General features: G+C 42.7%; 1 protein-coding gene across 2 annotated transcripts; it reads left to right on the top strand.

The window, feature by feature from the left end:
- The first annotated feature begins 102 nt into the window (after positions 1-102).
- ZMYND12 (zinc finger MYND-type containing 12) lies at positions 103-27,725 on the top strand. 2 transcript variants are annotated; one of them, XM_015066772.3, is made up of 8 exons: positions 103-325; positions 11,017-11,158; positions 12,267-12,438; positions 20,705-20,874; positions 23,168-23,290; positions 23,523-23,634; positions 25,581-25,726; positions 27,372-27,725. In XM_015066772.3, the coding sequence occupies exons 1-8, from the start codon at positions 216-218 to the stop codon at positions 27,495-27,497; spliced, it is 1,101 nt and encodes a 366-aa protein (XP_014922258.2). In that variant the 5' UTR covers positions 103-215; the 3' UTR covers positions 27,498-27,725. The 2 variants fall into 2 exon arrangements, with proteins under 2 accessions (XP_014922258.2, XP_053068475.1); XM_053212500.1 differs by lacking the exon at positions 27,372-27,725 and having other exon boundaries at positions 25,581-26,646.

Genomic DNA, 27,725 nt, shown 5'->3' with positions numbered 1-27,725 from the left:
GGAGTTTTGTGGTTTTTTTTTTAAATTATTATTATTTTTTAACCCCACAAATACACTCTAGATGTCAGTGGAACTGCGCTTCTCCCCCCCCCCCCCCCCCCCCGAGCTTGAATTCCTGGGAACGAGGCTGCCCGGTAGTGGTCACGTGACGCCGGCGTCCGGCGTGTCCTCTCCAGGCAACCGTCCTGGGGACCGAAGACGCCGCTGGCTGCAACATGGACATCATCTGCCCGCTGGCGGTGCCCAAGGGGCGCCGGCTCTGCTGCGAAGTGTGCGAAGCCCCGGCCGAGCGCGTGTGCACGGCCTGCACGGTCACTTATTACTGGTAGGCCCTGAAATGTGGCACGTGGGCCCCTCAACTCCCTCCCTCTCTCCCCATTACAGGTCTGGGTGCCCTGCGTAAGCCGTAGCACCAGCTCTGCCAGGGAACACTCAAGGCGGTTTCAAGACAGGTCCCCAAGACTTCTGTGTGTGCCTCTTCTCCCACTCATTCATTCGTCACCAGATGTTTTGTTGACCGCCTACTGTGCGCAATGCACTGTTCTAGAAGCTGAAGTTACTAGTGGAAACTTGGTGGACTGTGTCCCTCAAAGATCTAACATACTAATGCGGAAGATAGATAAACAAAAAGAAAACCAGATAATTTCAGAGAGTCATAAATGCCATAAAGACAAAGGAAATGTGATGGGAAGTAGGGCAGACAGCCTCTTGGAGGGTAGATACTGATGTGAACATAAAGTAGGAGCAGTCCACCGTGGAAATGCTGGGCTCTGAGGGTGTAAAGACTGTGGTGTGTTTGAGAAATAGAAACCAGGCCAGTTTGGTGCGCAGCCAAGACGGTGAGAGTGTGGGGAGGGTAGTAGAAAATGAGATGAGATTTCATTCGTTCAACATAACATCCCCTGATCTTTGCTTCCAGTTAGACCTATGTTGGACCTGAGATAAAACTGCTAGGTGGCAGATGGCCAGAAACCTAGTCCAGCAAACTAACTTGTTTTAAAAAGTCATTATAATAGACTCAGCACGACAAGTACTGTCACTCAAGGTGCGCTGTTTCCTGGGACCTCTAAGGATGGAAGCCTTGTGGCTGGGGGCAGTATCTGGAAAGGTTTCTCTGAGTAAATAATGTTTGCGATGACCCTTGAAAGGTCAGTAGGAAATTGCTAGGTGAATGAACAATGAAGACAGAAGGGCAGGGTACTCCTGGCATCCAGGTCTACTTGGGTAAAAGCTGAAAGAACAGAGTTTATTCAGAGCCGGGTAGAGAAGGTAGTAGAGGAAGCAGTTGCTGATTTTCACATTGCAGACTGGACCCATTAGCAGATCATGGATAAATCACAACCAGCATTTTAAGGAAAATGCACTTTTTTAAGGAAGAAAGTAGAATAACATAGAAAGTATCAGAGTAACCCTACTTGAATTGTTTCTTGAAAATTTTTAGCATTTTATGTGGATATGTGTGTTTGTAATGGTAAAATGTATTTCTTACTAAAAAGAACGTTTAAAAATGATTGTGGTAGGTAGTAGTAGGAGTTTAAACCAAGAAGATACAGGTTAGGGCCAGATGGTGACATGAGATGGAGAAGTTTGGAATTTATCCTCTGGGATGTCATGGATCGTTTTGACAGGCTCTCCCTTGTGTTAAGGAAGGATGACAGTAGCAGTGTGGAAGATAAATTGGAAGGTAGACCCTGGAGGCCGCATCACTGATTAAGAAGTTGTTGCAGTTGGGGCGCCTGGGTGGCTCAGTCATTTAAGCATCTAACTTCAGCTCAGGTCATGATCTTGCAGTCAGTGAGTTTGAGCCCCTCATTGGGCTCTTTGCTGACAGTTCAGAGCCTGGAGCCTGCTTCGGATTCTGTTTCTCTTTCTCTGTCTCTCTGCCCCTTCCCTGCTCACACTCTGTCTCTCAAAAAGGAATAAGTGTTAAAAAAAAAAAAAAAGAAGTTGTTGCAGTGATCCTAGTAGAAAGTGAATCTACCTCTCTCAGACTGAATTAGGTGTTCCTCCTCAGTGCTCTCGCAGCACTGTATATGTTCCCTAGCCTAAAATTTAGGACACAGATTGACATCAGTTGTTTAATAGTCCATATTCCTCACTAGGTCTGTATATCCCATGAGGGAAGGGACGGCATCTGTGTTTTTCTTGCAGTGTCTTCATTGCCTTTAGAATACAATTCAGGGGGGCGCCTGGGGGGCGCAGTCAGTTAAGCGTCCGACTTCAGCCAGGTCACGATCTCGTGGTCCGTGAGTTCGAGCCCCGCGTCAGGCTCTGGGCTGATGGCTCAGAGCCTGGAGCCTGTTTCCGATTCTGTGTCTCCCTCTCTCTCTGCCCCTCCCCCGTTCATGCTCTGTCTCTCTCTGTCCCAAAAATAAATAAAAACGTTGAAAAAAAAATTTTTTTTAAAAGAATACAATTCAGGATTTGTAGCAAAAACTACAAAGCCCTGGTCATTTCTCTACCTTCATTTCCCACTACACTCACCCTCTCTTCTCCTTCATGTAGTTACCGAGGTTTTCTTCAGGTCTAGTTTGCCAAGTCCTTTCCTCCCTCAGTTTCTTTGCCTGGACTGTTTTCTCTACTAGGAACGTCCTCTTCAGCCACAAGCTCCCTCTCATCCTTCAGTTCTCAGGAATGTTATTTCTTCAAAGAGGTCTTTCTGGAAGTACTCCTCTCTGAGTTTTCTCGCTCACCTTTTTCTTCGTTTTTCCTGTACTTCTGTATTTCGTGTTTACTTGTTTAGTATCTGTGTCTCTTACTAAACCTACTGGCTGCACATACCGCACACTCAGTGATCATTTGTTGAATAAGCGAGCTTCTGAGTGGATAGTAAACCTATTAACACAGAAGAAGGTGGTGGGGGGGTGACAGATTGGGTAGGGGATACACAGTTTGAGGGCCTTCAGGTCCCTTGGGAGAGATGGCTAGTAAACCACTTCAAGTACAGGCCTGGCACTCAGGGGAGAGAGGAGAGCCTCTACCTGATATGAGCATCTACTTCTTTCCTTCTTGCCTTCATCCCTGCAGCCAGAAGTAATTCCTTCTTCCTCTCAACTCACTTTGTCGTCACTCTCTACTCTCAGATGACTCTTACTTTCCTTCTTCATTTTAGTTGTTGACACGTGTGCTATCTCAATTTTATTATGTTCCATTAATGCAGGATATTATGTTGAATATGTGTAGAAGGACTATCCTGCAAATTTTGTCTTTTGATCTGTGTCAAACCCATCTGTATATACCTTACAGTCTCTTGCAGAGTGTCGTGAAACAGTCAGAACTAAATATGTGATGAATGCATGAATAAGTTATTATTTCCTATGCCCCTATCCACCATTAGTTCCTTTCTCTTCTTTCACTGCCTTTAATTCTCTTTAAGGTGTTCTCCTCTCCCCTCCACCTTCTTTTCTTCAGATTTCTCTATGCTTGTGTCCTGGGGATTTTAAGATTTTTCCATAAAATAAAGCTGAGTTAATTGTTCTGCATCTCAGAAATGGGGGCTTTAATACTCCTCCCTCACCAGGTTTTGTGGTTGAGTGCAAAGCATGTAGCATCGTGCCTGAAACCAAACTGACACTCAGTAAATATTCTTTTCCTTCATTCCAAATTTAAGGAGCCAGAAGGAGAGTAAACTTGAATTTGTGAAAGTTTTTTTTTTCCTCTTTTTTTGCAAAAGAGTTTTTTTCTTTTAAAATGTTTTAAAATGTTTATTTATTTTTGAGAGAGTGAGAGACAGCGGGTGATCAGGGGAGGGGCAGAGACAGCCGGAGACACAGAACTGGAAGCAGGCTCCAGGCTTTGAGCTGTCAGCGCAAAGCCTGATGCAGGGCTTGAACTCATGAACTGTGAGATCATGACCTGAGCCGAAGTTGGATGCTCAACTGACTGAGCCACCCAGGCACCCCAAAAGATTTTTTCCCCTAATTATTAATATAACTCATGCTTACTATAAAGAATTTGAAAATATAAAAAATAAAGAAGAAAAATAATCTATAATCTCACAATTTAGAGATTAATAGTCTGATATTTTGGTCAACTTCTTTATACTCTTTTCCTATAAACACATCTGTTTTATACACTCTGTTAATCTTGCACATATTGTTCTATATTGGATTATGAGAATATAGCCAGGAAACAGAACATTTGTAGGAAAAGGCAATTTTATTAAAGTGCACACTGAAACATTACAGAAAGTTACAAGAGGCTTTAGTACTGTAAGTTAACAAATCATTGCATATAGATAAGAGTGATTTGCAGTAAGTTTTATTTAACATGTGGGGCACAAATTAAAATGTTTTCACTGATCAAGAAAAGAAAACGAATAGTGAAGTGGCATTCAATAGTAGGAGACAGTATGATCTGTGGTAAACTGCAGAATGAGTGTCCTGCCTAATGTCTTCCAAATTTAGTCTAAAAAACATGGTAATGGTTGGGGGGCTGGGATGGCTTCATCGGTTAAGTGTTCAACTCTTAGATTCAGTTCAGGTCACGATCTCATGGTTTGGTGAATTCAAGCCTCACATTGGGCTCTGTGCTGACAGAGTGGAGCCTGCTTGGGATTCTCTCTCTCCCTCTCTCTCTCTCTCTGCCCCTCCCCTACTCATGCTGTCTCTGTCTCTCTTAAATAAACTTAAAAAAAATTAAAATTATTAAAACACAAAACAAAACATGATATTGGCCAAAAAATGTCTAGCTCACAGGCTACTTGATTGTGAGCCCTGATTGCAAATATATTTTCAACTCCTTTATGCATGACTCTGTGCTGGGTATTAGGGATTAGACAGATGAATAAGAAAAAGAACTCATGAATATATAAGTAATGCTCATTTTATTTGGAAAGGCTAGATATGTCAAATGCTCTCAGTGGAACAAAAATTCAGGCAGCTAAGTAAATTAATATTTCCATTGCTCACACGATTATTCAAAAAGTCCCTATTTAATAAATATCCTATGGAACTCAACTGTTTCTATATCCTGGCTGTTAAGTGCTTTAATTGATTTGTTTACAGTAATTCTCTATAAAATTTTTTAAGTGCTTTATGTCATTTCTATGATAGCAGTTACAGTTTAAAGAGAAAATACTTCATTGCATTTCCATTGTCCCAGAAGGAAAGAAGGAGAGAGAGTTTGAACAAAGCTATGTGTTGTCTATGACTGTTTTTGTGCTACCACAAGAGTTGAATTTTTACAACAGAGACCATGTAGCTCTCAAAGCCTAAAATATTTGGCCCTTTACAGACAAACTTTGCTGACCCTGTGCTAGGTTATTGTTACCAGTTTTGGAATATGTATAAATGGAATCAGTTAACTTAGACATTTGAGTAAAAATATATAATCGGCAGTAGAAATGCAAAAATTCATGATTTATGTATCCAACAACAGAGTCTCAAAATGCATGAAGTAGAGAAGGGAGAAATAATTAATAGTTGGACACTTCAGTATTCCACCATGAATAATGAACAGGAGATAAGCAAGGAGATACAAGGCTTGAACAACACTATAAGCCAACTAGACCTAACAGATATCTATATACATTCTTCTCAAGTGCATATGGAATATTCTCCAGGATAGACCATGTATTAGACCATAAAGCAAGTCTCAATAAATTTATAAGGGTTGAAATTATACAAAGTATGTTCTGTAACCACAGCGGAATGATATTAGTCATAACAGAAGGAAATTTGGGGAATTTATGAATGTATGGAAATAACACAGTCTTAACCTGTGAGTCAAAGAAGAAATCACAAGGGAAATTAGAAAATGCTTTGAGATGAAATGAGAACAAAAATACCAATACTAAAACTTACGGGATGCAGTAAAAGCAGTACTCAGAGGGAAATTTCTAGCTATAAACACATACATTATAAAAGAAGTAAGATCTCAAATCAGTGACCTGCCCTTCCACTTTAAGAAACTAGAGAAAGAAAAAGCAAACTCAACCCAAAACTAATGGAAGGAGGAAAATATTAAAGATTAGAGTAGAGAGAAGTGAAATAGAGAATAGAGAAGCAAGAGAAAGAATCAACAAAACTAAAAATTGATATTTTAAAGAGATTAACAAAATTGACAAACCTTTATTTAGATTGACCAAGAAGAGAACACCCAAATTACTAAAGTCAGAAATCAAAGTGGGGACATTGGTAGCAACTTTGCAGAAATCAAAGAGGTTATAAGAGAATACAATGTAGAAATGTATGCCAACGAATTAGAAAACCTAGATGAAATATATTCCTAATAAGACACAAACTGGCAAACTGACTCAAGAGAAAAAGAATATCTGAGTTGATCTATTAACTAAAAAGATTTAGCTAGCAACCAAAAACTTCCCACAAAGAAAAGCCCAGGACCAGATGACTTCACTAGTGAATTCTATCAAATACTTAAAAATTAATGCTAGTAAGTTCTTCAAGATTCTTCAAAAACTTCAAATTCTTCAAAAACTCTTCCAAAAAGTAAAAGAGGAAGAAAAAGTCCCCAACTCATTTTATGAGGCCCACGTTACCCTAATATCAAAACCAGACAAAAACATCACAAGAAAAAACTACAGATCAACATCCCTCATGAATATGGGTGCAAAAAATCCTCAACAGAATACTAGCAAACCAAATTCAGCAGCATATAAAAAAGGATTATACATCATGACCAAGTGGCATTTCTTCCAGGAATTCAAGGTTGGCTCAACATGCTAATATCAATCAGTTTAAGACATCATTTTAACAGATTAGAAGACAAAAACCACACGATAATCTGAATAGATACAGAAAAAGCATGTGATAAAATCCAACACCCTTTATAATAAAGACACAACAAATTAGGAATGGAAAGAAACTTTCATAACTTGGTAAAGGGTATCTGTGAATAAACTTATAGAGAAACAGAAAGCTAACGTCATATTGAGTGATCAAAGACTGAAAGCTTTCCCCCCTCCCCCCAAAAATCAGGAATGAGACAAGAATGTTACCTTTATTACTTCTATGCAATATTGTTCTAGAACTAGTTGGGGCAGCTAGGCAAGACAATGAAATAAGAGGCATCCAACTTGGAAAAGAAGGAGTAAAAAAGACTTCTTTTTGGTGATGACATGATTTTATATAGAGAAATCCCTAAAGAATCTACAAAAAAAACTATTAGGACTAATACATGAATTCAGCAAGGTTACAGGATACAAGATCAATGTGCAAAAATCAGTTGTATTTCTGTATGCTAGCAACGAACAATCTGAAAATTAGGAAAGCCATTCCATTCACAATAGCGTCAAAAAAATTTTTTTTAATCCAACAATGGCAAGACTGTATATACACAAACATTTTTGAAAGAAATGAAAGACCTACATAAATGGAGAGACATTCCATATTCATAGTTTATGAATATGTTAATGAAGTATTAAGAAGACTTAATATTATTAAGATAGTGACACTTAAAAATGATCTACAGATTTAGTGCAATCGGTGTCAAAATTCCAACTGTCACTTTTGCATAAATGGCCACACTGATCCTAAAATTTATATGAAAATGCAAAGTACCCGAAATAGCCAAAAAGTCTTTTAAAAAGAACGAAGTTAGAGGACTCATACTTCTCAGTTTCAAATTTTACTATGAAGCTACAGTAGTGAAGACTGTGTGGTACTGACGTAAGGATAGACATATAGATCAATGGACTAGAATTGAGAGTCCTGAAATAAGCACATACATTTATGGCCCATTGATTTTCAACACAGGTGCCAAGACCATTCAACTGGGGAAAGAATGGTCCCTTCCAGATGGTGCTGAGATAACTGCATAGCCACATGCAAAAGAATGAATTTGGACTCCTACCTTACACCATATACGAAAAGAGCTAAATGTAAGAGCTAAAACCAAAATTTTCAGAGGGAAACTTAGTTGTAAATCTGTGTAATTTAGGATTAGGCAACCATTTAGATAGGACACCAAAAACACAAAGATCCAAAGAAAAAGTGGATTAGCTGGACTTCATCAAAACTTAAAACTTCTGTGCATCAGGGGCACCTGGGTGGCTCAATCAGTTAAGTGCCTGACTCTTGATTTCGGGTTAGGTCATGATCTCACGGTTCGTTAGTTCAAGCGCCGTGTGGGGCTCTGCACTGGCAGTGTGGAGCCTGCTTGGGAGTCTCTCTGTCCCTCTCTGTCCCTCCCCTGCTCTCTCTCTTTCTCCAAATAACTTAAAAAATAAAAATTTAAAACTTCTGTGCATCAGATAAGCAAGATAAGTCAGTCAGAGAAAGATAATACCATATGATTTCATTCATATGTGGAATTCAAGAAACAAAACAAATGAGCATAGAGGAAGGGAAGGACAAATAAAATAAGAAAAAAAGCAGAGAAGGAGGCAAACCACAAGAGACTTTTAATGATAGAGAACAAATGGAGGGTTGCTGGAGGGGAGGTGAATAGAGGGATGGGTTAAATGGGTGATGGGTATTAAAGAGGGTACTTGTGATCAGCGCTGGGTGTTGTATGTAAGTAATGAATCACTGAATTCTACTTCTGAAACCAATTTTACCCTATATATTAACTAACTTGAATTTAAATAAAAATCTCAAAAGAGAAAAAAAAAGAATTAGAAATTTGTTATAAAGAAAAGGCAGATTTTTTTTTTACAAATAAAGTAAGTACCAAAAAACAAAACAAAACAACAACAGCAACCCAAAAAACTGTGCATCAGAGAACATCATCAAGAAGGTGAAAAGACAACCCACAGAATGGGAGAAAATATTTACATATCCGATACCTGATAAGGATCTTCTGTCTGGAATATGTAAAGGACTCTTAAAACTCAACAGCAAAAAGCTAAAGACTCAGTTAAAAAATGGTCAGAAGATTTGAATACACAATTCTCCAAAGAAGATCTACAAATGGCCAATAAGCACATGAAATGATGTTGAACGTTTTTGTTAAGGAAATGCAAAATAAAATCACAATGAGATACTACTTCACACACACTAAAATAGCTTTAATTTAAAAAAAGAGAATAGCAAGTGTTGGCAAAGATACAGAAAACCGAACCCTTCATATATTGCTGGTGGGCTATAAAAGTGTACAGCCTCTGTGGAAAACGTTTTGGCAGTCCTCAAAAAGTCAAACATAGAGTTACTATATGACCCAGCAATTCCATTCTTAGGTATGTGCTCAGAGAATTGAAAACATACATTCAGTCTAGAATGATGGAGATGTGAGTTGTGTCCGTTTTTCTCTGCAAGTAATAATATGTTCACATGTAGTCTGCAGTTTTGTGCATACGTTGTGCAAATTCTTAAATGAGAATTGTTTGAACAAGGGTCATGCATATGTATCAATTTGCTAGACATCACCATAAAACCATCCAAAATTTTTGCGTGAGAGTTCTCCTCTTCCCACACTATTAGAATATTAAAATTTCAACCTTTAAAATAAAAGAAAACATATGTTCACACAAAAACTTGTATACAAGTATTCATAGCAGCATTATTCATCATAGCCAAAAAGTAGAAGTAACTCAAATGTCCACCAACTGATGAATGGATAAACATTAAAAGTGATACAGCCACGCAGTGGAATATCATTCAGTCGTACAAAGGAATAAAATATTGATAAATGCTATGAAGTGGATGAACTTTGCAAACATCATGCTAAGTGTAAGAAACCAGACCCAAAAGGTCCCATGTTATCTGTTAACATTTATATGTAATGTCCGAAAGAGGGAAACACAGAGAGAAAGTAGATTAGTGGTTTCTGGGCATCAGTGGGTGGAGAGAAAAATGAGGGGACAGGCTAGAGCAAATGGGTTTTTTTTTTTTTTTTTTTTGATTGATGAAATTGTCCTGGCATTAGATAGGGTGATGGTTTTACAATCTTGTGATTATACTAAAAACCACTGAATTTAAAGTATACTTAAAAATGTAAAAAAGGGGGCTCCTAGTTGGCTCAGTCAGTTAAGCTTTGGCTCAGGTCATGATCTCACAGTTCGGTTCGTGAGTTCAAGCCCCACATCAGGCTCTGTGCTGACGGCTCAGAGCCTGGAGCCTGCTTCGGATTCTGTGTCTCCCTCTCTCTCTGTCCCACCCCTGCTCACACTCACACTCTTGTCTCTGTCTCCATCTCCCTCAAAAAATAAGTAAACATTTAAGAAATGTAAAAGAAATGGAAAACAAAAATAATTGGAGAAAGGGTCAGAATCAGGTAATAGGTTTGGGAATCATTCACAGAGGTAATTACTTAAGGAATGGGAATGGATTCTCTGTAGGGCTGCTGTCCTGTCCAATTAAGTGTTTAAAAATACTAAATCTGTATGTAAATTTCAGAAAAGCTTTATACCAACTGTCACAGTGCTTCCCTCTGGAGAACTAAGAAAACACCTGACTCTGGAGTATAGGCTCGGAGTAACTACTTAAGCTTTCCACACCTATGCTTCCTTATCTTTGAAATAATAGCTTTGGTTTTGCTCTCAAAAAATGAAATAGTTACTAGCAAAAACACCTGCTGCGCCACTGGGATTTGGGGCCGTTCCCACGGTGTTCGTGTCAGTGTGCCCCCTGGAACAACAGACACTGCAAGCAGAGCTCTCCAGAGCTAAGTGACACAGTGGCACTCATGGTAGGAAAGTGTCTCCTAGAGCCTCAACCAATGTAAATTCCTCTCCCTTCCCCGAGGAAAAGACCCTCTCGTCATCAACTTTGGTGTTCAGATATTCTGAAAATGGTCTTAGAACAATGGAGAGATAAAGTCGTCTTTGTTGTTCCTAACCAAGCAGAAAAGCGCAACAGCCACGGCGTCACCACGTGACTTTGGAACGTGACCCTGTGCCCAAAGAAACAGCAGCCTCCCTCCCCAACTAGTTCTTACACCATCAAATAGCCTCATGACAAAAAAGGGATTTGTGTCAGAAATGGCATCGGGTTCCCTGCCTGACGGTATGTGTTGGGCTTACTTCTCTAGTTTTTAGGGCTGGGCCAGTAGTAGGGCCAAGAGAATCGTGGGTCAGGCCCAAGGTAAAGATCATGAAATCCGTGCTTTTATTGTCAGTGGTGTGGTTCATCAAAGAGCTGACTGGGACAGCATCCATGAGAAGATCTGTCAGCTCCTGATCCCACTGCGCACCACCATGCCCTTCTACAATTCAGAGGAAGAGCGGCAGCATGGCCTACAGCAGCTTCGGCAGCGGCAGGTGGGTCTTGCGGGACTGTGACAGGGGTGGCTCACGGGTGCCGCGAAACTTCCCAGGAGAAAGGGCGAACCTCCTTGAGGACAGAGACTTTGTTTTTGGCTCTATGCCCTCAGTACCATTCAGTCAGTTGTTCTCTACATATTTACTAACTACCTACTGTATTAGGTGCCAAAGGCTGCCATAACAAAATACCGTAGACTGGGTGGCTTAAACAACAGAAATTCTGGAACCTAGAAGTCCCAAGATCAAGGATGGGTATCAACAGGCTTGGTTTTCTCTGTTCACAGGCATCCCTGGTGTTTCCAAATGTCTTCTTAAAAGGACACCAGTCAAATTGGATTAGGGGCCACCCTAATGGCCTCATTTTAACAATCACCTCTGTAAGGCCCCGTCTTTAAACACAGTAACATTCTTGGGTACTAGGGGTTAGAGCTTGAGTTTGGGGGAGGGGAGAACAGAATTCAGCCTTAACACCCATATATGCCAAGTATGTTGATAACAGCATAGGTGCATAGGAGGAGGTCAAAAAAAATGATGTATGAATACACTAGGGAATACATAAAGGAGATTTTATGGAATTGATAAGCATCTCAATTATTCTAAAAAAAATTAGGGCTTTATAAGCCATAAATCTCAAAACACCAGATTCATCCATTTTAGTATTGTGGCACCTTGAGAATGGCCTTGGGACAATGCAGAGTTTAAGTTATTTCCGACATGCGCTATATCTGTTATCCTAACTCCAGAAGGAAAGAGAAGATATTTCTCTCAAAATTAACTCAAGCAGAAAGCCAGATTTTTTTAGAATGTCCTAAGACATGACAGTTCTGCTAAACCACAATTTTATTACAAATATAAGAATAATATTTATTGCATAGTTTTCTATTAAGCACTCATTTATGCTGATCAATGAACTATGGTGAAAGGACACTTGTTCCTGGCCCTTGAGGAACTCACAATCCGGGTTTTTTCTATCACCTATTTTGGATTTCATGGCCACCCTAATACAAGCAGGTTAGCTAGGTACCCTTGACCAGTTCATTAGGTGTTGGCCTTGCTCCAGGTGTACCTATGCCCGCCATTGATGGTCTAGTTTTTTCTTCCGCAGAAGCACTTGATTGAATTCTGCTACACTGTAGCCCAGAAATACCTCTTTGAAGGAAAACACGAAGCTGCTGTCCCGGCAGCTTTGCATTCGCTTCGCTTCCGCATGAACCTACACGGCCTGAGTTCCGTAGAGCTTGTGCCTGCTTACCTGCTGCTGGCCGAGGCGAGCCTGGGTAAGGGAAATGACTTGAGATCCCCCGGGGGCCCCTTAAAGAGCACTATACCGGGTCATTTCAGTGGCCAAAGAGTGCAACCTTGGAAGTGGCACCAAGACACTTTTCGTAAAAGAGCAGTGTTGCTGTAAAGTTTGGCATAAGGTGGGGAAGCAGATGTCATCAACTTTGGGCTACTACTGATGGAAATCCACTAAATAGCTGGTCTACGCAGAAAGAGGACATTTACGAGGACCCTGGGGTGTCCCAGGGGAATTGAGTCTTCATGAGGCACTAGAATCAGAGTGTTGTAACCAACTGAGGCTGGTGCTCTGTTTCTCTCTTGGGCCTTGTCTCTTGTCTCTGCTTCTGTCTTCGCATCTGCTTTATTTTCCATCTCTGCAGATTTTTCTGCCCAATGCCTACCACAGAAGACAGCTACCCCAAAATATCAGATGTAGCTGAATTTACAGGGAATCTACGTGTCCTCCAGGTTCAAGGAGGGTAATAGAAACTAATTAACATCTGATTTCCAGTGTTCAATTCCTAGAAGAGACGGTTGTGTTGACTCAGCTTGAGTGTGGTGTTTACCTTTACCTACCTTTGTGTCAGGGTCACATGGTAACAGGAGTATAAGAACCTGCTCCCGTGGATGGGAGAGGGGGTTCTGAAAGTGGGAAGCACAGCCTTGGCGGAGCTCCATCCCACACGGTGGTTGCTACAAGAAGACAATTAGCATTTTGGAGGGGAATTAACCTTTTTGAGCCTCTGCAATGTTTTAATTACTGTCCGACCATTTTATACATCTTAATAGCCACTATTTTTTTTTTTTTTAAACAAACTTTTAGAGGCGCTGGGTGGCTCAGTTGGTTAAGTGTCCAACTTCGGCTCTGATCATGATCTCACAGCTGGTGAGTTCGAGCCCCACCTTGCGCTCTGTGCTGACAGTTCAGAGCCTGGAGCCTGTTTCAGATTCTGTGTCGTCTTCTCTCTCTGCCCCTCCCACCCTGCCTCCCTCTTTCTCTCTTTCTCAAAAATTAATAAACATTAAAAAAAATTTTAAAAACAAACTTTTAAAAAGAAAGGCTATTAGAAATACAGTACCTTGAACTTTTTTTCCCTGAGCTACGTTGAGAGTAAGTTGCTTGCCTGATGCATTTCCTGCAAAGACGTTCTCCTTCATAACACAGTACCACCGCCATCTACAATCATCTACTAAGCAGATCCCATTCAAGTTTCTCCAACTGTCCCAATAACATCTTTATAGCAGAAGGATACAGTTCAAAATCATCCTTTTCATTTTGTTGCCATGTATTTTTAGTCTCCTTCATTCTGGAATAGTTTCTCAATCTTTCTTTGGCTTTTATGACTCTGACACTTTTAAGATTAAAGTCCAAGTATTCTATAAAATGTCTCTTGATTTGGGTCTCTCTGATGTTTCTTCACAACTGGACTAGGTGATGTATCTTTGGCAGGAATATCACAGAAGTGGGGCTGTATTCTTTCTCACCTCATCCTGCAAGTTGGCATATGTTTTCAATTTGTTTCATTACTGATGATACCCATTTAAGTTACTTTACTGGTGGCGTCTGACAGGCTTCTTTGTATACTCTTCCCTCTCTTTGCAATTAGTAAGTATTTTATGGGGAGGTATTCTGAAACTATAGAAATATCCCATTCCATCAAACTTTTAATATATTCATTTATTTATTTATATCAGAATGAATTCTTGATTCCCTGTTCTATTCAATGGGTTAATAATCTGTTACTATCATTAATTTGGTGGTTAGATGATTCTAAGTGGCTGGCCATTCATTTTTTTTAAATATATGAAATTTATTGTCAAATTGGTTTCCATACAACACCCAGTGCTCATCCCAAAAGATGCCCTCTTCAATACCCGTTACCACCCCCCCCCACCCCCCATCAGCCCTCAGTTTGTTCTCAGGTTTTTAAAAAAAAATTTTTTTTAACATTTATTTATTTTTGAGACAGAGAGAGAGAGAGCATGAACAGGGGAGGGTCAGAGAAAGAGGGAGACACAGAATCTGAAACAGGCTCCAGGCTCTGAGCTGTCAGCACAGAGCCTGAAGCAGGGCTTGAACCCACGGACCGCGAGATCATGACCTGAGCCGAAGTCGGACGCTTAACCAACTGAGCCACCCAGGCGCCCCTGTTCTCAGTTTTTAAGAGTCTCTTATGCTTTGTGGCTGCCCATTCAAACTGGCTTCTGTGTCTCCTTGACAATCCCCAATGTTCTTTATCACTTTCCTGCTTTCTCAACATACCTCCAAGGAACCTTGATTTTTTTTTTTTTTTTTTTAGCGGAAAATGGGATTCAGAAGCCAAGAGTTGTGCACTAGACATATGCATTGCTGTTGGGGTAGGGCTACTCCTAGGCCTTCTCAATGGACAGAGTTAGGGAATATGTATGAATATAATAATGTATGCACATTTTACATCTAAATTCAGTATCTCTCTCTCTCTAGAAAGATAGTTAGATGAATAGATAGATAGATAGATAGATAGAGATAGAGATATGAGTATGGGTCCATGCCAGTACCTGGTACCTCTACCAACACCTGTTGGGCTGAATTTAGAGGTACTGGCATGAACCCATGCCCAATCTAATTTCCTCCCATTCCATATCTGTAGTTCTCTTCTCTGACAGTGAGAATGCTGGCTTCCTTTTTCATTAATACATTTCATCAGTTCCCCTGTATGAACTAATCTCCCATCTCCACCCCTACTCTTTCCCTTTGCAGATGTCCTTCTCTCCTTCCATGGGCTCTGACTCCTCAGTCAGGGCTTCTGCTTCTGCATCGATCCCCTCCTCACCAGTTTGGACTCTTACTCCCCTCTACCAGGCCATGTAACTGCGAGAATTCCCCTCCTCACTCGCTCAGGTCTGGCTCCCCATTCCAGCTGTCCCTCCACCAAAACTACTGGGAAGAGCACTGGACAAAGAGATACAGCTCAGGCCCTGTGTATTTCTGACACTGACTAGCTGTGGGATTTGAGAAAAGTCTCCCTAGCCTAAGTTTCATCATCTCTCTTCTGGACTATTTTTCACTAGCTGGGATCTGGCCTCCCTCCAGTCTGGCCTCCACACAAAATGTGATCAGACCATTCCACTAGGTAAAGACCAGATTCTCCAAGCAGCCTATGAGCTGCGGCGTGATCGAGTCTTTATGAATTCTGTCACCTCATCTCACATCTTCTCTCTCCCTTTTAGTTACACTGGCCTTCTCCTTGTTTGGGAAGCCTCCTCTTTAGCCAGTCTCCCCATCTCTTCTCCCCTCCCCTCCACCTAACTAACTCCTATTCATCCTTTAGGTCTAAACTCAAGAGTTACCACCCCCTTGGGGCATGTGGGTGGCTCAGTCAATTATCCAACTCTTGATTTCTGCTCAGGTCATGATCGCAGAGTCGTGCAATCGAATCCTGCATCAGAGTCTGCACTGAGCATGGAACCTGCTTGGGGTTCTCTGTCTAGCTCTGCCCCTCTCTTCTGCTTGGTCTCTCTCTCTCTCAAAATAAAAAAATTTGGGGATGCCTGGGTGGCTCAGTCGGTTGAGCGTCCAACTTCAGTTCAGGTCATGATCTCACAGCTCGTGAGTTTGAGCCCCGCGCCAGGCTCTGTGCTGACAGCTCGGAGCCTGGAGCCTGCTTCAGATTTTGTGTCTCCCTCTCTCTCTGCCCCTAACCCACTTGCATTCTGTCTCTGTCTCTCTCAAAAATAAATAAACACTAAAAACAAATTTTTTTTAATAAAAATAAAAAATAAAAAATATAAAAAAAGAATTTAAAGAGTTAATTCTTTAAGCCCCCAGACTGGACCAGGTTTCTTTTTATATGTCCCCTTAAAAACCTCTTCCTCTTCTGGGTGTACATATCCATTGATGAGATTACTTAATTACAGTTTCTCTTTCTCTCTGGACTATAAGCTGAGGGAGAACCGGAACTGTCCCTGTTCTCACTCATCAGAGTGTCTTCACACACAGAACGGCACTTAACACAGAGGAGGTGCTCAAACCCCACCCCCCCCTCACAAACCTAGCGCCGAGTGGGCTGCGAGAAAGCATTTGGCAAATCTAAGTGCCCTTCACAGGATTGTTTTGAGGATTAAATGAATTTGTGTGAATGAACGTGAGAGTGCTTTGCAAGCTGGAAGGTTCTGTCTAAATAGAAGTTCTCATTAATACCTCCCCCAGTCATTGACTGAAAACTTTTTCAACCTTTTTGTCAGTCTAAACAAATCACATTCTTTTTTTTTTTTTTTTTTTTTAAATAGCAGGGGAGGGGCAGAGAGAGAGGGAAACACAGAATCCAAAGCAGGCTCCAGGCTCCAAGCTTTCAGCACAGAACCTGACATGGTGCTCGAACTCACGAACTCATGAACCGTGAGATCATGACCTGAGCCAAAGTCGGACGCTTAACCAACTGAGCCACCCAGGCGCCCCTAAATAAATCACATTCCTTGAGCACATGTCTCTTTCTCATCTTAGAGGTTCCTTCAGACTGGAGTGGAAAAATAAGAGGTATTTTAGCCTATTCTTTTCCTTTCCGTCGAACTTTGGAGTTTTAATAAACTAGAGATGATATTTTCAGTTACACTTCGAAGAGCCACCTCACTCACCCTCCCCCACTGTTGTCAGCACATTGGAAGCAGGAGAACCTGGGTTCAAATTCCAACTCTTGCTTTAGTCCCTTATACAACAGCTGGCTTCTCTTCAATCATCAGGTGTCTGTGTAAATATGACCTTCTCAGAGAGGTGTTCCCTAAACATCCAATCAGGGTAGGTTTCTTCCCTCTTTTTTTTTGATCGCCGTGTTCTGTTCATTTCCCTCACAGCACTTCATTTTTGTTTCTTTACTGTGTGTCTACTTCCCTTGGTTATAAGCTCCTTGAGGTCAGAGATCATGTGTGTTTTATTCACTCACTAGCATGCGCTGAGCAGCTAGCAGAGCGGTGCAGAGTCTAAATTAGACGAATGTACGGTTGAATGAATGGATGAAGTTTCCTCCTCTGATACGTATTTCACAGGGTTGTTGACAGACTTCGATCACAGATGCAAATGGCCTAGCGTGATGTACACACAGCAAATAGCAGGCCCTCAGTAAATACGAATTCCCTTTCCTTCCCCTGGATGCCTCCCAGCCTCCCAGATGATTATCTGTGACTGCTTTATTCTGTGCTCTTTTGCTTTTGTCACCAAGCCTTACAAAATCTTCCTCCATAATGTCTCTCAGTTCGGCCGCCAGCCCGGCGTAAGCCTATTGTCTCACCCTGCAGATGAGTGTCATTACTCCTTAACTGGCTATCCCTTCTTTTTCTATTCCATACGTTTTAGGACATGACCTTTTAGGACAGTCTCACTTCCTTTGGCAACTTTGTGTATCTAGTATCTCCACTCCATCCCTACGCCTGTCCAGGCGAACACTGTGCCTAGGAGAACATGCCTGAACTTACCGACCCAGCAGCCGCAGTCTCAGTTCTGACCTGCTTAGAGCAGTGCACTCCTCCTGCCTCACTATCCCTGCTCTCTGGATTTGGGGCCTCAAATATTTTTCTCCCAAGGATGCCTTTTCCTTTGGGATGCTTGTTATTTGCGGGTACAGCTTGGCCTTGGGCCCTTCCTTCCTTGGCATGGCCTTCTTGAATGAAAACTGGACAATGAGAATGAGAAATGTCCAATATACGTCAATGCCCTCTACCAATTTCCCCCATCTAAGTAATCTTTGCTAAGAGTCATTTGCTTCTTTAAATTTGAGAGGACCGCAGTCTCAAGCTCTTATTTTACAGAGCAAATCCGCATGGAAGATGTGACTTGCCATGTCCGCATGAGCCAGGATCATGGCCTCAGCCTCTTGCTTCTCATTGAGGATTTTCCTGTTTTAGTTTGAACTTCAGTCAAGATAAGTTCCTTGTTTCCTCCCTTAGCTTGCCGCTTCTTCAGCTCGCCTCCTTTAGTTCGGTGACCTGTGATTACAACTAGAATAAAAAATGCCTACATATGAACTGGGCCTGGGAGAAAGCACAAGCAGAACTGAAGATTGTCTTGTGAGGGGTGTGTGGCCTCATCTCCTGACTATTTCCGCTGCAGCACCCATTACGTGAAATACTTTGCACCCAGAGCATGCTTCCTGCTCTGCAGAAGGCTGTCACAGAAGTTTTCTGTTTAGTTTTCTGACAGCCTCCCTAGAAGGCAAGCAGGTAGGCAGGAAACTGTTATGTATCTTTACAACCAAACGAAAAGGTTTTTTTATTTAAAAAAAATTTTTTAATGTTTATTTTTGAGACAGAGAGATACAGAGTATGAGCGGGGGAGGGGCAGAGAGAGAGGGAGACACAGAATCTGAAGCAGGATCCGGGCTCTGAGCTGTCAGCACAGAGCCAGACGTGGGGCCAAAACCCACGAGCTGTGAGATCATGACCTGAGCCGAAGTCAGACACTCAACTGACTGAGCCACCGAGGCGCCCCACAACCAAAGAAAAAGTTTTAAGCATCAGCAATATCTGAACATTAGAAATAAAGGTGCCTTTTACCTAGTAACCATGTTCCTGAACACCTAGTAACCATGTGTTGTCCATTCTGGCTCCTAAATGCCTCTTGTGTATCTGTTCCATGTTTACTCACTGCCTTAGTTCAGGCTCTGGCCTGAACTATTTCCAAAGTCTTCCAGAGTCTTCCAGTTTTCTTCCTCCCCTCTGGTCCCTCCTCCATATTGGCTCCTGGGTATCCTTCTATATCTAAATCCAATTCTCTCTCCCTTTCTGAAAATCCTCTACCTTTTATCCACGTGCTTCCAGCTCCTTGGTGCAACTTACTAAGCCCTCTATGACCTGTCCTATGACTGCCTCTTTAGCCTCATTTCCTGCCACTCGATCACTCACACATTTGTGCTCCAGCGTCACAGACCCATATATGGTTCTCCAAACACAGCCCACTATTTCGTATCTTATGGTTCTGCATATGTTACCCTCCACCCTGGATGCCCGCCCTCCCTTATCTGTCAGGAAAACTTCTTTTCATCCTCCAAACTCAGCTCAGATTTTCCTGTCTTAGTTCAGCTGCTGTAACAAATACCACAGACTGGGTGGCTTAAACAGTTATTTCTCACCGTTCTGGAGGCTGAAAGTCCAAGATCAAGTTGTCAGCAGATATGGTATCTGGTGAGGGCGCACTTTTGGACTTGTAGACAGCCACCTTCTCACTGCATCCTCATAGGGCAGAGAAAGGGATCATCTCTCTTGTACCTTTTCTTTTACAGGCACCAATCCCATTCTTGAGGGCTCCGCTCTCATGACCCAATTACCTCCCAAAGGCCCACCTCCAAATACCATCACTTTGGGGATTAGGGCTTCAACTATGGATTTTGGGGTACTACAGCATTCAATCCAGAGCACTGACCATGCTTCTCCCCATTCCAATGCCCCCTCTCCACCCCATCCATAGAATTAAACACCTCCTCATCTCTGCCACTTCCAAACCTTATGATGTTACTATTGTTGCACTTACACTATTTTACAAATGTGTTTGTTTTCATGCCACACACACATGCATTTCCTGAACCCAGCTGTAAATTTTTGAAGGGCAGTGGCTTTGATTCATCTTTGAATCCTCATCAATCAACACAAGGCCTGGTACATAAAAGATATTAAATATACATAGGCATAACTTTTTAATTGAGATGCAATTCACATGCATAAAATCCACTCCTTTAAAGTACAATTCAGCGGTTTGAGTGTATTCACAAGATTATGCAACACCACGTCTAATTACAGAACATTTTAGTCACCCCAAAATGGAACCCCATACCAATATGGAATATTGGTAGTCACCCTCCGTTCTCCATCCCACAGTCCCTGGCCACCATTTTCTGTCTCTATGGATTTGCCTGTTCTGGACATTTCATATCAGTGGAATCCCGCAGTATGTGGCCTTTTATATCTGTCTGCCTTGACTTAGTGCAATGTTTTCAAGGTTTATCCATGCTATAGCCTGGATCAGTACTTCATTCCTTTCTGTGACTGAGTAATATTCCACCCATGGATATGGATAGACCACGTTTTGTATATCTACTCATCAGCTGATGAGCATTTAAGTTGTTTCTATTTTTTGGCTATTATGGCTAGGCTGCTATGAATGTTCAGGTACAAGTTTTGTGTGTCAATAAATGTTTGAGTCAATGAATAAATGAGTGAATGGGTGCTGACTCATATTTCATCATGTGTTCTCTGGCCAGGATATAAATTCTAACCTTCTTTACTTCTTTTGGGCAGGTCTGGGCCAGATTGTCCAAGCTGAGGAATACCTATCCCAAGCCCAGTGGACAGTCCTCAAATCAACGGAATGCTCTCATGCCATCCAGTCTTTACTGCATCGGAACCTGGGACTTCTCCACATAGCTAAGGAAAACTACGAGGAAGCCCGTTATCATCTGGCCAATGATGTAAACAAGCTAAATTATGACAACTGAATGTTTCTGAGACCAGCTATGCTGAGCTTTGTTTGTTCTTTTTTAACTGAGCCCTTCTCTAAAACCTTCTGTTTACAACTGACCGGTGAGGTATCAGCGAGAACGTGGTTCTAACAACCTCCTGACTGTGCATCCTTAGGCCAGGTCACGCCACTTCTGCAAGCCCGACTGCTCTGAGGATAATAAAGGGAGGCAGAACAGCACACTGGTTAAGAGAAGGGCTTTACTTTTACTCTCGGCCATAATCTTGGACCAATTATTTCAACTCTTTCATCAAGTATAAGACAGAAATCATCAAATAGCCTGTGCCTCATTGGGTCATTGAAGAGATTAATAATAGGACAATATCTATGCAGCATTTTGGCTGTTATTTTTACATATAACATCAATGTTTCTACTTCAGAGCTGTTGGCATATGAAAGTTCTTATAAACTATACTTTATAAACTATGAAACTATGTACAAATGTTAGATAAGATGATGATGAGGGTGAGGACTGAGCTGTTCTTTCAGAATTTATGCTGTTTCTGTTAGGATTTCAGCAGTGGACAATATTACCAGACAGAAAAGTTCCTGAGCCTGAAATCTAATTGAGGTTAGGGTCACGATGCAATCTCCACGCAAGTTGGTTGTCTCTTCAGCCTCTCCACCGGGCAGCCCTCCCTCTGATTGCCTGCCACTGCACAATGTCGATAAATCCACTGGAAACTTGTGCTGGCTAGTCTCCATATCCCCTCACCCCAAATCCATTCTCTGCTCTACTGTGCCCTGGGAGGCCGACCTCTGTGGACTACATGACCGGACTCTATTGCTTTTTGGCTTCTGTTGGATTTGCAGAGTGAGAGGCGTGACAGGGGAGTGGATGTTGGGAGGAGATAGAGGTTGGGTATCTACTCTTTCTGCTGCCTTCCTGCTCCACCCCAGTTCTGGCACGAGCAGTGCTCCTCCATGGCCACAGCTCCTGTTAGGTGGCCTTCTCGCATTGCTCTAGCTCTTGTGGGGCCCCGGTGACCCTGCTTTCTCCCTCACTTTTTCAGGAGTCTGGACAGTAATAGTTTCTTGCCGTTCATGGTCCCTGGGGCTTTACTAGCTCTTGTTGGTTCCTTGACCTCTGTATGTCTCTTTAAAGAATCCTTTCATTAAACTGTCTTCAGGAAATACTTTGAGGGTGCCATCTATTTCCACCTAGGAGACTGACTAAGACACTTTTTCCTCTGCCTTTTCTCTCTATACTCTCACTCTGCAACAAATTAAACAGAGGAACAGATTCTGTCTTGAGATGGGCCATACAGTTAAGATACAGATCAAACTCAGATTCTTCTGCCTACCTTTCAAAAAAAAAAATCAACCATAGCTTCACTGATAACATATCATAGACTTCACCCACTTTTGGTATACAACTCAATGATTTTTAGTAAACTCACAGAGTTGTACAGCCATCAGTCCAGTCCAGTCTTAGAACATTCCCATCACCCCAGAGATCCCTCATATCCATTTGCAGTTTATTTCTCACTCTGACCCCCAGCCCCAGGCAACCACTTTCTGTCTCCCTAGATTTGCCTTTTTTGGACATTTACTATAAGCAGAATGATATGTTGTCTTTTCATCTGACTTCTGTCACTTCGCAGAATTACTTAGAGGTTCATCCATGTTGTTGTATCAATACCTCATTCCTTTTATTGCTGAGTAGTGTTCATCTTCTGGATATACACAATCTTTGTCCAGCCATTTATCACTTGATGAACATGGGGGTTGTCCCCACTGTTACGAGTATCGCTGCTGTGAATGTTTGTGTACAAGTCTTAGTGTGGACACAAGTTTTCATTTCCCTTGGGTGTGCGTCTGTCTACGAACGAAATTGCTGGGTCATGTAGGAACTCACTGTTGAATGTTTGGAGAGCTGCCGAACCGTCTTTCACAGAGGATGCATCATGCTCTATTCCCACCGGCCGTGGACGAGGGTTCCGTTTTCTCCATGTCCTTGCCAACGCTGATTTTCTGCCTTTTTGATGAGAGGCATTTTAGTGTGTGTGAAGTGGTATCTCACTGCAATTTTATTTTGCATTTCTGTAATGACTAATAATGTTGAGCATCACTTCATGTGTTATTAGCCTCTGGCATATCTTTTTGGAGACATGTCTATGCAGATCCTTTGCCCGCTTTTTAATTTTATTTGTATCGTTACAAATTCTAGGTGTACAAGTTTTTAAAATCAGATACATGATTTACAAAGGGAACTGAAGCACCCCTTCTTCCTTCTGCTGTAGATTTATTTTGCCAGTTGTGCATTTGGAACAGAGGATATCAGGACGTCAGGAGGCTACTTCCACCTGGCTAATATCTTCTACGGCCTTAAAAAGTTGGACGTGGCAGACACATTGTACACGAAGGTGAGCTGGGGAATATGGGAGTTGAGCCTTGATGCTTTGGCCTTCTAAGTTACAACTGGCGTCAGACCATTCATGAGAAATTTGAGGCACAGAAAGATGAGATGATTTGCCCAAGATCACATGGCCTGATACACGATATATCCCACTTTTCTTTCTTCCTGTTTCTCCACCAGCAAAATACATGAGGCTCAGGTCTGGCCTGCTTCTCTGATTGTGTCTGCTTTCCCAACAGGTCTCTGAGATCTGGAGTAAATACTTGAACAATCGCTACCAAGTGCTCTCAGAGGCTCGCATCCAACAGATAGACTTACTGGGCAAACGATTTGAGACTGACACCGGCTTGGGTAAGTGGCAGCTCTCCCTGGGAAACAGAGCAGTGGCTTCACCCCACCTAATCCACAGGCCTTCTCCCCAAGAGGGAGAGCCACTGTCCCTGTCACGAGCACACCAGTGCCATCTCCTGTAGTTTGCTGAAGCGGACACTGAGATAGGAAAACCAAAGGGATTTCACGAGTGTTGGGAAGAATTCAGAGCCCTGGTACTATACACAGCCTTTCCGGGGGCTCATAAGGTACGGATGTGAAGAGAAAAAGACTTACAAGAGCCCCCTGTGATTTCTGCAGAGCCTCCATTTCTCCAGGGCACATAAGGCAAGGTAAACTCTCTCATACTGCGCATTTGTTCTGGGGCCTTCACCTCTTCCTTTACTGGGCAGTGAGCTTCTCAGCGGCAGGGCCGGGTCTCATTATTTCTCTGTCCCCAGGCTCAACAGAGGGTGAGTACTGAGTGGCACTGTACAGCATCGTTCCCTCTGAGGTAATAAAAAGGGACAGAGGATCTAGTTTCTGCTCAAAAGAGACATGCGGTGTGGTTGATGACACAGGACCTACATGAAATAAAAGGAAACGCCTACAAGTACAAATTATATTACAAGATGAGTCCTAGAATGAAGAGGTGAGGATAGTTGGATGGTGTTAAATAGGGAAGACTTCTTGAAGGAGAGGTTTTGAACTAAGATTTAAAAAATTAGGACAGGGGCCTCTGGGGGGCTCAGTTGGTTAAGTGACTCCGGTTTGGGTCATGATCTCATGGCTCTTGACTTCAAGCCCCGTGTCGGGCTCCGTGCTGACAGCTTGAAGCCTGGAGCCTGCTTCGGATTCGGTGTCTCCCTCTCTCTCTCTGCCCCTCTTCCACTTGCACTCTGTCTCCTCTCTCTCAAAAATAAACATTAAAAAAATTACAGGTCATGATCTCACAGTTCGTGGGTTCGAGCCCTGCGTCGGGCTCTGTGCTGACAGCTCAGAGCCTGGAGCCTGTTTCGGATTCTGTGTCTCCCTCTCTCTCTGCCCTTCCCCTATTCATGCTCTGTCTCTGTCTCAAGAATAAATAAACATTAAAAAAAATTAAAAAATTAGGGGCGCCTGGGTGGCTCAGTCAAACATCCGACTTTGGCTCAGGTCATGAACTTGAGGTTCGTGACTTCAAGCCTCATGTTGGGCTCTGTGCTGACAGCTCAGAGCCTGGAGCCTGCTTCAGATTCTGTGTCTCCGTCTCTCTCTGCCCCTCCCCTGCTCATGCTCTCTCTGTCTCTCCTCAAAAATAAACATTAAAAAAATTTTAAATTAATAACTTTATTCAGTTTTCTCTCATTATAAAAGTGGTTTATGTGAAAGCAGAAAACTTGGAAATCATAGAAACCCAAAGGAAGCCAACCTCAGGGTTATGGTGTATGCCCTTTCTGTCTTCTTATGTACTTCTTAGTATGTAAAAAGTGTTTAGAAGTATGTGGCCCCAAATAACTCATAATAAGTGAATAAATAGTCGCTAGAGTAGGGCCTAACACCACTGGAAGGAAGTGTAAACAAACTTACACGGGGAAGCAGCAAGGCTGAGGTGCCAGCACCCTTGGATTTGGGAGAAGATTAAGCTGCTTGCTGGCTGCTGGAAGTCCCCGCTCCCTCTCTGGCTCTCAGGCGGAAGCTAAGTGGGACCAAGGAATCCCGCTGGGACAGCCTCTGCATTTGGACCCTAAGAAATGGAGAGTTTAGGACTCTGAAAGACAGAAATCGCAGTTACCTTGAGACCCACCGGGGTGAGCAGGTTTTACAGAGCTGCCTGAAACTGCCCGGCTTCTTGCTCGCGTGTGGCCGCAGTCCTCTGGGTGAAGAACCTGCTGTGCCTTGTGCCCAAGGCCAGCGCCCTGTCAGCTCTGTGCTCACCCATGAGGGGAGACCCAGCGGCTCCCCGCAGCCTGTTTCTTCTTTCCAGCTTCCTCCCTTTCTCCTTGCAGATGAAGCCCAGGAAGCAGAAGCCATTCAGATCCTGACTTCAGTCTGGAACATTCGAGAATCTACATCCGACACAGCCCCCCAAAAAACTATCTTTGTTCTGAATACCCTGGTCATGCTTTACTACCTGATGATGAATTCTTCAAAGGCAAGTTTCCCCAGAAAAGCGCCATGTCTAATGGAGGTAGAAGTTCCTCTAGTTGAATTCAGCTGTGTTTTGCCCAGTTGCACTGGTTTCTGCCCTCTGAGTAAGGCCGCACTTCAGAAGAGTTCAGATGTTCGTGATGTTTCTCATTTGTTGAGTCCAGCCTGCATAATGGAAACTGCATTGTCTTCTTCCAGAGGGATATGCCCGTTACTAGCCTAAGTACTTCTCACGAACTAATGCAGTTAATTGTCAGGCCAACTTTATGAAGTAGGTATTTTATTATTCCCACTTTACAGGTAAGGAAACTGAGGCGCAGAGAGGGTCCATTATTTGCCCAACTTCTTTTGGAGGAGGGGAGGTCACAATAAACAAGGCAACATTTAATGGGGAATAAAATTTCAGATCGCAAATAGTGCTGCAAAGCAAACGAAAGCAGGCAAGGAGAGAGGGAAGGCTGGCTGGAGGAGGCCTTTGTGTGTGGGTGTCACGGAAAATTTAGGATTCCCTTCCCCCCTCTCCCTTCCTCCCTGCCTTTCTTCAGCAAACTTTACTAAGTGCCTTCTGTATACCAGGACCTAGAGGTGCTCGCAGTCAGTGGGTTATAATCCAGTGTGATCGTGAAGACCGGGGCTCTGTGGGCAATGCGAGGGAGGGACACCAACCCTATCTGGGATGTAGTAAGAGTGCTTAGGGAACAGGGAAGCATTTCCATTGAATTTCCAAGCTTACACTGTAAAAACCTCTTTTCTACAGTTCCAGGTCCAATTTTCTACTGTGTACTCAAGGAAGTCCTTACCCTAAGGCATGTGAAGGGTATTAGATCTATAAGAGGTCCTTAGAGAATAGGGACACATATATCTACTCCAGATTGCCACCTCACTTCCTTTAGGTCTTTCCTCAACTGTCTTCAGCGAAGCTTTCTCTGCCCCCCCCCCCCCCCCCCCCGCTGAAAGCTGCAAAACCCTGCTACTGCCACTGGTGCTTCCAACCCCCCTTTCCTACTTTATCCCTTTCCTTAACATGTATCACTATTGAGGATACTGTGGTGTTTTACTTGTTCGTCTTGTTTATTGCCTCTCTCCCTCACTGTACTGTAAGCTCCAGGAGGGCAGGAATTTCCACCTGTGGTCATAGTACCTGGAACGTAATAGCCATTCAATAAATATTTATTGGAAGTGAGGGAGGAAGGGAGGAAGGGGGAGGAGGGGAGAAGAGCCAGCCCAGAGTCTGTCCCAGGATGTCCTGTGAGGCCTCTGTCCAAGTCAAAACTCTAGACCATGGCCCCTAGGATGGGAAGCCGCTTGTGGAACCTGTCACCCCTGGCCTCCCGGTGCTGGTTCAGAGGGTCCTGATTCAGATCCTGTGGAGATCTCACTTTGTTAAGAAGGCGTACTTTGTACTTAGTTTGTCAAGCCAGGTGGGTTTCTCTGGTCCCCCATGCCCCACTCAGCACATGTGTGGCTAGTTGTAAGGACCTAGTGGGTATTCGCAAGTCTCCAGCAAGTGGAAACTCCAAAAGTGGAAATTTTTCACACCGGTGGCGTGAGAAGCTGATGGGTCCTTTCCCATGTTGAGCACAGATGGGGCTTCCCAGCGTAAAGCTTTCCTATGACGACTTCCTTTTGTAACTGTAATTCCATTCCAGGCACAAGAATATGCTGAGAGAGCCTTCGGTCTAGCCAAAGAACACCATCTCAGTGTCCATGAACAAAGTAGCGTTCAAGAGTTACTAAGTCTTATCTCAGCTGAAGAAACTCATCCTGTTACTTAGTGACCCATGAACTCTGCATCAGGGGCTATTCAAGGGGCTATTGAACGTCTAATGCATTCCAGCTTGCACAACTGCTTTGAGGTACTATGATTTGCTGAAGTTCACACTCTTTCCCCCTGGCACTGCACACATGTGCAAACATAGCCATGTTTTTATTCTTAACACAGCATATGCGAGGGACTATAGAGCTTTAGACATAAAAATAAGTAAAAGTGATCTTAATTATGA

Source organism: Acinonyx jubatus, chromosome C1, assembly GCF_027475565.1.
Source record: "Acinonyx jubatus isolate Ajub_Pintada_27869175 chromosome C1, VMU_Ajub_asm_v1.0, whole genome shotgun sequence".
NCBI lineage: Eukaryota > Metazoa > Chordata > Mammalia > Carnivora > Felidae > Acinonyx > Acinonyx jubatus.
The sequence above is the reverse complement of the archived record's forward strand: the minus strand, read 5'-3'. Positions and strand labels throughout refer to the sequence as shown.